This window comes from Miniopterus schreibersii, assembly GCF_964146895.1.
Source record: "Miniopterus schreibersii genome assembly, chromosome: 5".
NCBI classification, from domain to species: domain Eukaryota; kingdom Metazoa; phylum Chordata; class Mammalia; order Chiroptera; family Miniopteridae; genus Miniopterus; species Miniopterus schreibersii.
Genome location: NC_138106.1, coordinates 45,170,546 through 45,183,934, shown reverse-complemented (window position 1 = coordinate 45,183,934; position 13,389 = coordinate 45,170,546). Strand labels below are relative to the sequence as shown.

At 42.3% G+C, this 13,389-nt stretch overlaps 1 protein-coding gene across 2 annotated transcripts; it reads right to left on the bottom strand.

The window, feature by feature from the left end:
* Positions 1-840: 840 nt before the first annotated feature.
* TM4SF19 (transmembrane 4 L six family member 19) lies at positions 841-11,436 on the bottom strand. 2 transcript variants are annotated; one of them, XM_081138314.1, is made up of 6 exons: positions 11,335-11,436; positions 7,477-7,573; positions 5,432-5,633; positions 4,965-5,042; positions 2,069-2,238; positions 841-1,777 (listed from the first exon to the last, which is right to left on the bottom strand). In XM_081138314.1, exons 3-6 carry the CDS (start codon positions 5,612-5,614, stop codon positions 1,594-1,596), a joined length of 615 nt encoding a protein of 204 aa, XP_080994440.1. In that variant the 5' UTR covers positions 5,615-5,633; positions 7,477-7,573; positions 11,335-11,436; the 3' UTR covers positions 841-1,593. The 2 variants fall into 2 exon arrangements, with proteins under 2 accessions (XP_080994440.1, XP_080994441.1); XM_081138315.1 differs by lacking the exon at positions 11,335-11,436 and having other exon boundaries at positions 1,542-1,675; positions 7,477-7,558.
* Between the last annotated feature and the right edge of the window lie 1,953 nt (positions 11,437-13,389).

Here is a 13,389-nt window from a genome sequence, read left to right as displayed (position 1 = left end):
CACCAGGATCTTCTTCATCCCACTCCTAACTCTATTTACTATCCAGCACCACCCCCTGACCAAAGGTCCTAAAGTGAGAGAGATGGAGGTCCTCTGCTTTCCATGTTCCACATTAGAAGCAGCTGTGGCCTCTCAGTTCTCCACACACCCCATCCCATGTCTCCCTTCCATGCTTTTTTTTTTTTTTAAATGTTCTTATTGATTTCAGAAAGGGAAGGGAGAGGGAGATAGAGATAGAAACATCAATAATGAAAGAGAGTCATTGATCAGCTGCCTCCTGCACATGCCCTGCTGGGGATGGTGCCCCCAACCCAAGCATGTGCCCTGACTGACTGGGAATCGAACCCTGACCTTCTGGTTCATAGGTCAAGTCAACGTTCAACCACTGAGCCATGCTGACCAGACTCCCCTCCGTGCTTTTCAGTGTGCTGCTGCTTCTGCTGGAAAAACCCTTCCTCTTTGCTGTGCTATTTCAAGAATCAGCTCAGACACAAGTGAAGCCTTTCTTGATCTCTCACAAATCCTCTCCTTGAAAGTTCACTGTTCCTCTGAGCTCTCATTGCGTCCTGTGTTGACCTCTAACATGGCCCTTACCATGTAACATTTAAATTATTGGTACATACGTTCGTTTCCCTAGCCTGACCATGAGCTCTTCGAGGACAGGGAAGGGTCCAAGGTCAAGGACCATGCCTCTGTCATCTTTGGATCCACAGCATGTACAGTGGTGAATGCCAAGCACACAGTGGATACCACTTATTGAACTGCACTGAACACTAATAAAAAGAACACTGGTGGATTAGTCAGATCAGGGTGGTGTAACAAAATACCACAGACTGGGTGGCTTAAACAACAGACATTTATTTTCTGGAGGCTGGGAGTCCAAGATCAAGGTGCCAACAAAGTTGATGTGTACTGAGTCCTTTCTCCTTGGCTTGCAGATGGCAACCTTCTGGCTCTGTCCTCACATGTCCTTCTCCCCATTGCTCTTGTAGAGAGAGAGAGACCTGGTATCTCTTCCTCTTCTTTCAAGGATGTCAGTCCTACCGGGTTAGGGTGCTTCCCTTATGACCTTGTTTAACCTTAATTAGCTCCTTAAAGGTCCTATCTCCAAATAAAGTCACATTGGGGGTTAGGGCTTCAACCTGTGAGTTTGGGGGGCACACAGTTTAGTCCATAACAACTGATGAACTTGAATTTAGAAGATAGGGGCTCGGGTACTGACTTTACCTGAACCTAAGTGAGTGCTTTTGGGCAGCCAGTCCATTATCCTCTAGGAGCCTTAACTTCTCTATCTGTTACACGTGGCAGATTTTATGGGCTTATGAGGTCATGGCTGGAGGACATTTTATAGACTGTAAACTCCTACACAATAATAATGACAATTATTCCTTGTACTAATATATCATTTTGCAGTTTACAATGTGATTTAAAAATGCATTATATCACTCAACATAATGCAAGGAATTATTGTTATCATCACTACAAGAATACTTACAAGGGAAGTTTGTTTATGATTCATACCCATAAATAATAGTTGCAGAAAGGATTCAAGGCAGCTTCTGCTGAGAGCCCCAGTCCGTGCACTGGCATCTCCTATGACTTCTCACAGAGGCTGCAGAAAAGGCCCAGGAAGGTGTTGAAGAAATGAATGACGCCCAGGAGAATCTGGAGGAGGCTGATGCACAGAAGGGCGGAGAAGAAGGACACGTGCCAAACAACGGCTTTAGAAGGCTCCAGGCAGACAGAGCTCCAGAGGGAATGGTCATATAAATAATTCCTGTCCCCAAAACAAAGAGAGCAGGGGCTGAGGAATAAGTAGGAAATGCCAAATGAGCCCCCTCAGTAGACAGCTGGGGCCGCCCCCAGTCAAGTCAAAGGCCTAGATGCATTCTTGAGGGTGCCTGTTGTTGCTGCATTTGCCATTTTTGAGCATCAGAGGAGTGAGATGCTAGAATGTGTCACCAAAAGGAGTTTGTAGTCTCTCTTTCTCCCCTCTTTCTCCTCTCTCCCCCCACCCCTCTGGCTCGCTGAAAAGGCTGCAAATTCATTCTAGTCTCCACCCATTTACCTGTTGCGTAGGTCTTTGAATGGGTAACCGTATTTCCAAGCTTGCGTCTGGTTGAAGGATGAGACATCGAACATGCAAAAAGGACCGTCTTTCAAGGCGACTCCAGAAGTGATAAAGCAAATGAAGGCTCCAAACAAAGCCAGGCCACTTGACAGCAGAGCAGTAAGCATCTGCAGAGGGAGAGAAGAAACAGTGAGCCCAGGCTGGGCTGTGACTAGGTGACTGACGGGGCCACCTGGAAACTTCTTTGGTGCTCAGGTTTCCCCTCATAATATCACCTGGGGCTACTCCTACCCACGGCACCTCCTTTAAAGCTTAACCAAGGTAGGGTGACTGATGAGGGGCCACTGGGTAGAGGTAGAAAGGTGTGGAAGAGAAAAAACTGAGAAGGGGGAAACAGTGGCACTTGAACCTGGATCTCCCTGACTCAGCAGGCTTTTCAGAACTTCTCAACAGGTTGGCATCAAAAACTTTTAAGCTCAGCCCTGGCCAGTGTTGCTCAGTGGTTTAGAGCATTGGCCACATGTTCGATTCCTGGTCAAAGGCACATACCTGGGTTGTGGGTTCGCTCCCGGCCCCTGGTCAGGGCGCTTGCGGGAGGCAACTAACCGATGTGTCTCTCTCGCATCAATGTTTTACTCTCTCTCTCCCACTCCCTCCCTCCCTCCCACACTCTCAAAAGAAATGGAAAAAAATATCCTCCGGTGAGATTAACAAAAAACAAAAAACTTTTACGCTCAGCCCCGGCTGGAGTGTTTCAGTTGGTTGGAGCATCGTCCTGCGCACAGAAACGTTGTGGGTTCAATTCCCGGTCAGGGCACAAACCAACGTTGCAGGTTTAAACCCTGGTCGGGGCATGTATGGGAGGCAACTGATCAATGTTTCTCTCTCACAATGATCTCTCTCTCTCCCCCTTCCTCTCTCTAAAATCAATAAAAATAAGTAAATAAATAAATAAAAAACGTTAAAGCTCAGACTGCAGTCATTCAGCCTCCAGAGTTAAAGGGTCAGATTATCGTAAACCATCTTCTGACTTTTTCAAGGGAAAGCTGTATTTTCAAAAGTTCCAAGCTTCCATCCCTGATTCCTATCTTTTTCAAATCAAGCATGAAAGGAAGGAAGGGAGGAAGAAGGGAAGGAGGATAGGAAAGAGAAAGGATGGAGACAGAGAAGAAGAGAAACAGACAGAAATTAGTAACTCTGAAATGACACCAGTTCTGTCACTGTACTTTTCTAATCTGTGTACCACTCTCCCCTCCCAAAAGATAACAACAACTTTATTTTCTTGGCGGGATTCTAGCTTGCTTCCATTTTGGCTTCTTTCCCAGGATACTAGATGGTTTTTTTCTCCCTTTTAAAAAATATGTATTTTACAATTTTAAATAAATAGTTTTTATATAGAATCATAGTCATTTCCCCACTGATGTCAAGTGGGCTTGGAGCTTGAGAGGGCACAGAGAAATGTGTGAAGTGTCTTTTGTTTGTTTTTAGTTTTTATCAGTTTTAGAGAGAGGGAGGGAGGGAGAAAGAAAAGGAGAAACATTAATTTTTGTTGTTCCACTTACTTATGCATTCATTGGTCGATTCTTCTATGTACTCTGACCTGAGATCAAACCCACAACTTTAGCATATCAGGATGATGCTCTAATCAACTGAGCTACCCAGCCAGTGCCAGGTATGTAGTAAGTTTTTGTTGTTGTTGTTTTAATATTTTATTTATTGATCTCAGAGAGAGGAAAGGGGAGAGAGAGATATAGAAACATCAATGATGAGAGAGTCATTGGTCAGCTGCCTCCTGCACGCCCCCGATTGGGGATCGAACCTGCAATCTGGCCATGTGCCCTGATCGGGAATCAAACCTTGATCTCCTGGATTATAGGTCGATGCTCAACCGCTAAGCCACACTGGCCGAGGTGTAGTAAGTTTTGACTCTAAATTAAAAGATTCAGGATGAATTAGTCTGATGTAAGCCTAGAATAGTAATTCTCAAAATGTGGTCCCTGTCCCAGCAGCATAGCCTCACCTGGAAACTTGTTAGCAATGCAGATTTTCCCATTCCACCGAGACCTACTGAATCAGAAACTCTGGGGGTGGGGCCCAGAAACCTGTGTTTTAACAAACCCCGCAGGGATTCTGATGTACACTCAAGTCTGGAAAACCAGATATGACTGAGAACAGACAGTGAATGAAATGTGTGGGTGTTTATATTTAATCCTTTAACATATAATTCTGAATCAGTGGGGTTCCCGATATATGGGTTGCAGATATCAAAGCAGGCTGTGGGGTTACTGTAAGGAGGCCACAAATTCAGGTATCTGAGGCTGAATAAGCAATATAGTGTGGAAGAAAACTGAGAGTTTTCAAATAAATATAGATGCTACTGTAATTAATAAAGTGCAAATTTATTTGGGGCCTCAGTTTCATTAACTGTAAAATGGAGAGGTTAGACTAGAATCTAGTCATTAGATGATCTCTGGAGAGCCTTTCAGATCTCAGAAGAATTAAGCAAAATAGCCAAGAAATTTTCTATGAAAAATACATGATAACAACATACATAACTCATGTTCATATTGATCGATAAGGTAAAAAGTAATAACAGTTCTCACATTTGTATAGATACCCATGATTCATTACAACATTTACGGTTCATTATGACATTTATGGTTTATTAAATAACAGGATCTTTGACTTGTCCCTGTTAACTCCCATTTTACAGATGAGGACCTGAGGCTCAGAAAATTTAAGCAACTTGTCCAAGAGCTTAGGGTGATTAAGGGGCATGATTGCCATCTAATTTCAAACCCCAAGAGTAAAATTGCCTTTTTACTACTCTGCCTCTAAAGTAATAGAATGTGGGGACATTCTAGATATTAGAAGAGTGGGGTGTGGTGCTTACACTTCGGCAGGGCCCGCTCTTGCTGAAGCAGCCATATCTCCAGCCCATCAAGGAGATGAGGGTAGCTGCAATGAGTACCTGGGGGAGGAGAGAAGAGTGTTAAGAAGAGACCGGGTAGTTTACATTTCTAGCTGCCACCTGTGGCTGTTGAAATAGAGTGGCTGGGCACCTCACATGGACTTGATTATCCTGTCTTTCCTATCTTTGGCTTTGACTGTCAGGACCCAGTTTTGGATGACTAGCCTGATCTGACTCTGTTGATGGCAACGTTCACACCCAGTATGCCTAGTCCAAAATTCAGTAAGTCTTTCTAGAGTCTTCTATCCCTTGGAGTTGCTGTAGACTCAAGACTAGCTTGTTAGATCAAACTTTTTTGCAAGGAATCAAATTCTCCTGCCCCATCACCTCCCTGTTCTACCCCTGGGGGCACTTTGGGAGTTTACACTAAGGGAATCCAGGACACTTACCATGAGGCCTCCTCCCCAGAGCCCAGAGCCCAGCATGGCATGTTTGCCAATGAGGCCTCTCAACAGGTAGGTCACATCCCAGTTAGGAAAGAGGAGCACTATGTTGGCACCAGCAGCAAACAGGGCTGTAGTCCCGAGGCTCAGCCCCAGGATGCGGGAGCAGGTTCTTGAGCATGCCATCATGCAGGGAGAGGACAGTGTCCTGGAACAATGGAAGGAGGATCATGGTAGCTCTGCTACTGGGAGCATGGGGTGGGGGAAACACACTACATATTGTCACCTCCCAGGGTCAGATCCAGAAGAACCAATGAACTTGCTTAAAAACTCTGCCTCATAAATATTCCTCAATGGATAGGATTTAATTACTCCATTTCTGTCAACTTATACACACACACACACACACACACACACACACACTCCTCATCCCATCTTATTTTGCTTGTACCTCTATTACTGCCAGTTATTATTTCTGTCTGGTACAGAAAAACAAAATTTTAAAGGTGTCATCCTCTCTCTTTAAAAGACATCATTTAAAAAATGTTCATTCAACATCATACAGGAAGCCCTTTCCATTACAATAAGAAAATGGAAAGAAGCAAAGTCATACAGATAAGAAAGGAAGAGTTGTCATTATTCACAATTAACATGAGTCTCTATATAAAAAATCCTAAGGAATCTATCAAAAAGTTACTAGGACTGATAGGTGAGTTTAGCAAGGTCACAGAATAAAAAATCAACATACAAAAATTCTATTGTATTTCTATATACAAGCAATGATAAATTGTCAAAATTTTAAAAATACCATTTATAATAGCATAAAATTAGAAAATACTTGTAGATAAATTCAACAAAACATGTGCAAGGCCTGTACACTAAAATTTATAAAAAATTGCTAAGAAAAAGTAAAGAAGATCTAAATAAATGGAGAGGCATACCATATTCATGGGTCAAAAGACTAAATATCATTAACATGTCAATTCTCTCTAAATTGATGCATAGATTCAGTGCAATCTCATTCCAAATCCTAGCAGGGGTCTGGTTGTTTTTTTCTGGTGTGGAAATTGACAAGCTGAATCTAAATTTATATGGAAATACAAAGGAGCTAGATTAGCCAAAACAATTTCAAAAAAGAAAAGTTGGAGGCCTTACACCATGTAATTTCAAGATATAAAGCTACAGTAATCAAGATGGTGAAGTAATGCATATAAAGACATACAGACCACTGGAACAGACTAGAGTTCAGAAATATATCTACACATATATGATCAAATTATTTTTTTAAAAGATGGTAATTCAGTGGGAGAAGCAGCCTCTTCAACAAATGGTCCTGAAACAATCCATATGCAAAACAAAATATATGTATACCTTGACTATTACTGCAAGCCATATTCAATGATTAACTTGAAATGGACCATCGATCTAAACTTAATAAAACTTATAGAAGAAAACAAAAGAGAAAAGCATTGAAGTTTTGGGTTAGATAAAGACTTATTAGGTAAAACACAAAAGGTACAATCCATAAAAAATAACATTAAAAAAACACACAAAAAGTACAATCCAAAAAAGTTGCTCTCCAAAAGACATCATTAAGGAAATGAAGAATCAAAACACAGGCTAGGAGAAGATACTTACAATACGCATTTTGTGAACATGTATGTGAATGCAAATACATAACATCTGACAAAGGACATGTATCTAGTCTATATAACAGACTCTTAAAACTCTATAAGAAGACAATGATTTAAAAATGGGGAAAATATTTGAACAGATACTTCATTTCATCTCACACACAAAAAAAAAGAATGACAACTAAAACATGAAAAAAGACACCCAACATCATTAACATAGGGAAATGCAAATTAAAACCAAAATAAGATCCTACTACACACCCGCTGGAATTGTTATAGTTAAAAAGTTGGACTATACCAAGTGTCAGTGAGGATGTGGAGCAACTGGAACTCCCAGAGAGAGCTGGTGAGTGCAAATGGTACAAACATTTGGGAAATAAATGTGACAGTTTTATATAAAGTTAAACATTCACTTACCAAATTCCACTTCTACATATTTATCCAAGAGAAATGAAAACATCTGTCCACACAGAGACTAGTCCTTGAATGTCCACAGCAGCTTTATTCATAATAACTAAAAATTAGAAATATGAAAACATCCTAAGTGTCCACCAACAGATGAACAGATAAACAAAATTATACACACACACACACACACACACACACACACACATATAATTCAGCCATGAAAAAGAATGTAGTTCTGTTACATGTTACAACATGTACGAAACTTGAAAAAATTATGCTAAATGAAATAAGCCAGACAATAAAGGACAAATATGTATGATTCCACATATGTATATGAAATATCCATAATAGGCAAACTCATAGAAATAGAAAGTAGATTAGAGATTACCAGGGACTGTGTGGAGGCGAGAATGGGGAGTTATTATTTAATGGTTACAGAATTTCTGTTTAGGGCCATTTGGATATTTATAACATCATTCTCAGGCCATAAAAAATTATCAACTTAAAAATTAGCCTGCTATTTATGCAAACATTTAATTAACTCACCCTTAACGTGATGGTTGGACCTGCTTCTCTTTGGTGAGGCCTTGGCAGGGCCAGACCAAATGATTTTGTGGGCTGTATAGGGCCCCTAGGTCGGACGTTCCCCACCCCGGGATTAGGGTAATAAAAAAGTTTTGGAAATAGATAGTGGTGATGGTTACACAGCATTGTGAATGTAATTAATGTCATGGAATTGTATATTTTAAAATGGTTTAAATAACAAACTTTGTTACATATGTTTTACCATAAGAAAAAAATCAATTAAAAATGAGAAAAAAACACGAGAAATAACTCAAATGTTCATCAATTTGAACAGATAAATTGTAGTATATCTATACAATTGAGTACTACTACTAGGCAATAAAAAACACAAAACTACTGATACATGCAGCAACATGGATAAATCTCAAAAGTATTACGCTAAATGAAAGAAGCTGGAAACAAAGACTGCTCGCTGTATGATTCTGTTTATATGAAATTCTAGAAAAAGTAAAACTACTGACAGAAAGCAGACCCATGGTTGCCAGGGGCTGGGAATGGAAGAGGGGATTAATATAAGGGACATAAGGAAACTTTTTGAGGTGATTGAAATGTTCTAAATCTAGATTCTGGTGGTAAATACACAACTATATGTATTGACAAAACTCATCAAACTACTCTGAAAATTAGTGAATTTTATTATATTTTAATTATATATCAATGAAATTGATTAAAAATTAAAATGTCATGTCTATACAGGTTATAAAATGTCTCCTCCACACCTTTACTTATAGCCATATGATCTCTTATATTTTCCCTGATATGTGAACTTCTTGTTTATATGTATATATATACATCACATAGCATAGGACTAGTAATATTAGGGTAAACTCATAGCAATGTGGATCTGAAAAAAGTCAATACCATGACATCCTCAAGAAGTGGCTTGTTGCTATTTTGCAGTCCAGTTGCATCTCTATCTCACCTTAAGACTCTCAGCACTCCACTTTAAACATTGTTTTGCACATAATTTTTTAAAAAATTTATAAAGCATTCTCTCTCTCCCCCCCCCTCTCTCTCACACACACACACATACATATATAAGGAAATATTTCAGTATTTAAAGAATTAAAAATAATGTATATAATATATTTGTACTTGTAAATTGTATGGGCTAATTAAACAACACCCATGTAAATACAACCAGTTTACAAATAGGTCAGTACCACTAATATTATGAAACCCCAAGTGTGCCCTCTCTAATCCTACCATCTTCCAGGATTCCTTCCTAGGAATGACTATCCTAAATTTTTATTTTATCATACCTTTTTAGAACAGTTTTACAACTTATGAACTCATTTTTAAAAGATTAACCTAGTATTTTCTATTTGTCCATACTGACGTTTATGGTAGAGACTGATGCCAGACATAACATTGAGTAGGGCATTTGGTTCGGGGATGCTCTTGCCTTCTCCCTCATTCTGAAGCCCCCGCAGCCCTTGGTGACTTTTGCTTCCCCTAATCTTGGAGCCCAAGCTCATCTCCTGGCTCCTGCCTACAGGGAACTTCCTGCCTCAATGGCATTTGCATTTTAGTGTGACAAGTTGCCTTCACCATGTGCCCTCTCCACAGAGTCTTCATTCTCTATGCCTTGTTTCTCACAGTGAATTGAATAATTTGTCCCTGATGAAAGTTCAGATTTCAGTGAAAGGGGGCATGTGCTGGGGGAAATGCAGGTAGGATGTGAAAGAACAGTGGCCCTTACCCCAAGGATACAAGGGGCCTGAAGGGAAGGGTGCAGATCAGGGATCAGGAGGGACAGTGTGTCCTGTCCCATGCCCTCTCCCCCTCTCCTGCCTCTCCCCTCTCCTCCTGGTCCATCACAGGAGGCCTCTTTTCCTGACTTAGGCCCCCTGGTACCAGATGCTTCCTCCTCAGGCCCTCAGGGTGAGGAGCCTGCCCTGCTGTCAGGAGGCAGGGCCCCTATAGGGTAACAGTCCTCCCCACAGTTTGGGATGCAAGTGTGTGTCTGGACAGCCACCCTCTCCAGGCTGCATTGTCGCTGGGTGTAAGGCTCTCAGCGTGTGTCTCTGTTGGAGTGAATTAACCAACAGGGGTGGGTGGGTGTGTTAGCAAGTAATGACTTTAACCGACACTCCACCCAGATGACTGACGTTTTGTCGGGGGCCCAGGTGAGGACTGGGGTGTCGTTGGACTTTCAGCATGCTCTGTGGCCACAGGCTGGGAGAAGCTTTGCTTCAGGAACGCTCTAGCGCCTTCTAATCATGCCACCTGAGTAAGGCCTGTCTAGACCGGGTCACCAACATAGCCGCCCCCTGACGATCTCTTCTACAGAACATTTTCCTGTCAGGAAAGTTTTAGAAGGGAAACGAAAAAATATGGACATGCAGAGGGAAAACTAAGAGGGGGAGGCTGGCCTTCGGATGAGTGGAATTCAGAGACCCCTGGCTGATCTCACACAGAAAGGCCTTGCTGTGCTGCTCCATCCATGAGGGCTGGGGCTTCGTTTAAATTCCACTTCCTCTCCCTGACTTTGTTTCTCTAGAAATCACAACATTCTGAGAAATGCTTCCAAAAAATGTGAGCCAGGAGATTAGCAAAGAGGTTGGCTAATTTGATATCTGAAAGGACAAGCAGGATGATAATGTAAAACCTTAAAAGAAGGCTTTAGGGGAGGCCGTGTCCCAGCCTCAGATCCCAGCTGGGTGAATAAATCACCCGCTGGATGCCTGGGTGGCAATATAAGTGATCAACTAAGTAATATGGAGGAGGGGACTGCAAATTCTCTGCGCATCTGTCTATCTCCTTCATCATCTAGCCAGGCTTTTCTTTCATTCCTTCACGAACGGTCAAATATTTAGGTGACCACTTTCCACCAGGCACTATGCCAGGAGTTACCGGTACAATGGTGACTCAGATATAGTCTCTTCTCTGGGGGAACTTAAGGTCTGGTGGGGACACTGACAAGGCAATAAACAAGTGCCGAGCAGAGGTGTCCCACTTACAGTGTAGTGGGAGCACACAGAGGAACAACTAATCCTGTCCTGCAGACATGAGGCCAAACTTCCTGGAGGAAGTGCTGTCCAGGCTACAACTTGACCGACAAAAGGCATTAGACAGGCAAAGCTGGGACGGGAAAAGTCTGGGAAACCTGTGTAAAGGCCTGAAGTTGACAGAGAGACTGAGGCAAAGAGAAGTTAAATGAATTGCCCGAAGTTGCACAGCTGCTCAGTGGCAGAGCGGGGGCTCGTTTGAGTGCTCTGATCTGCTAGGCCATACTGTTCCCGGGCCATGACCTCACGGGGCCCTTTCATCTCTGCTTACCTGCACCCGGTGGCAAGAATCAGGAGGGGAGAGAAAGAACCTGGAGGAGAGCTCTGTCTTCAGAGTGAGCCTGCACTCCTGCAAGCGCCCGCTGGGACTCCTGCGGGACCCAGCCCAGAAGATCCTCTTTCAGGACACTTAAGGCGGGCCAGGGAGGCTCTGTATATATGCAGAGGTCACCCCAGGCAAGTGCGTGTGTGTGTGTGGGGGGGGTGCCCCCAAGCCACTGCCCACAGGCTTCCTTTGAAGGAGTTTTCCTTTTCCTGGAGAGCCCTCTCTTGATGACCCACCCGCTGCTCATTTTCATGTGACCCGAAGAAAGGAACCAGGAGGCATGGCCTCGTGAGCTAAAATGTCTTAATGAGTCAGAGGACGCACCCGTGAGAAAGATCTTTTTATTTTTTTTATTTAGAGAATAGTTTATTAGTTTCTGTAATCAAACCCATGGAGAGAAATATCTTATTTTCCCTTCTTTCGCAAATAGCAACACCGTTTCACACACCAGCTGCCCATATCTGTTTCACTCATTGCAGAATTTGGGCTCTTTGGAAGAACAGCCCTGTGCAGAATGGCCACCATATTTTATCACCCTCCTTGCTTTGCTCTTAGCTCACTGGCTATGTTGCATGCTTCCTTCACCTTTATATGGTGCTTTCTAACATTTTCGTTCAAGCCCCAGGTCACCATCATCTTGTAGCACAGTCACACCAGACTGCTGAACAGTTTGTGGTGCTCTCTGCATGGGAGATCTGTGACCCTGCCCCCTTTTTTAGGATTTAAAGAATAACTTTATTATGAGACCAGCCTATAAGAAATAAGAAAACCTTCACCATAATAATTTTACACAACTATTTTCATATTTGCATTTTTTAGACTTTGTCCATATGCATAGCCTATTTTACATAGTTATAGGAGTAATACGTATTGCCTTTTTCACTAATTATGAAATCATAAACACTTTCCTTTTCTTCCTTTAAAAAAATTTTTTTATATGTCTTTATTGATTTCAGAGAGAGGAAGGGAGTGGGAGAGAGAGAAACATCAATGATGAGAGTCATAGATCAGCTGCCTTCCGCACGCCCCCTACTTGGGATCGAACCTGCAACCCGGGCATGTGCCCTGACTGGGAATCGAACCGCGATCTCCTGGATCCTAGGTCGATGCTCAACCACTGAGCCGCACTGGCCAGGCCATAAACACTTTCCTGTGATTCTGCAGCTTTCATAATAATCCTTGTAATGTCTATATAATATTGCTCAGGCAATAATTTATTTATCCTTTTTATTAGACACTTAGATTGTTTCTGTTTGTTTGTTTTTACACTGGAGGTGGTGCATATGTTTTTTTAAATATATATTTTTTAAAAATATGTTTTTATTGATTTCAGATAGAGGAAGGGAGAGAGAGAAACATCAACTATAAGAGTCATTGATCGGCTGCCTCCTGCACGCCCCCTACTGGGGATCAAGCCCGCAACCTGGGCATGTGCCCTGACGGGGAATCGAACCCTGATCTCTTGGATCCTAGGTCACTGTTCAGTCACTGAGCCATGCTAGCTGGGCAAGCTTTCATCCTATGTTTAATTATTTCTTTGGGATAAATTCCCAAGAATGGGATCACAAGTCAAGGGATAGACATTTTTATGATTATTTTTTTAGTTGTACAGCATAGTGGTCAGACATTTATATACAGTGGTACCTCGGTTTTCAAACGTCTCCGTTGACGAACATTTCTGTTTACGAGCACTATAAACCCAGAAGTCAATGCTTCGGTTTTGGAACACACCTCAAAGTCGAAGAGGCCACACGGCTCCGCTGAGGGCAAGACCCTGAGGCCCAGCTGTCGGCTGTGGATGCCTCGGTTTTCCAACCTTTCAGAACCCGAACGGGCTTCCAGAACGGATCACATCGAACACCAAGGGACCACTGTAACTTATGACCAGATTGCCCAAAAAAGTCTAGTGCCCACCATACAGTTATTATACTATTATTTGCTATCCTCCCTGTGCTGTACTTTACACCCCTGTGGTTATTTGTAACTGCCAATCTGCACTTA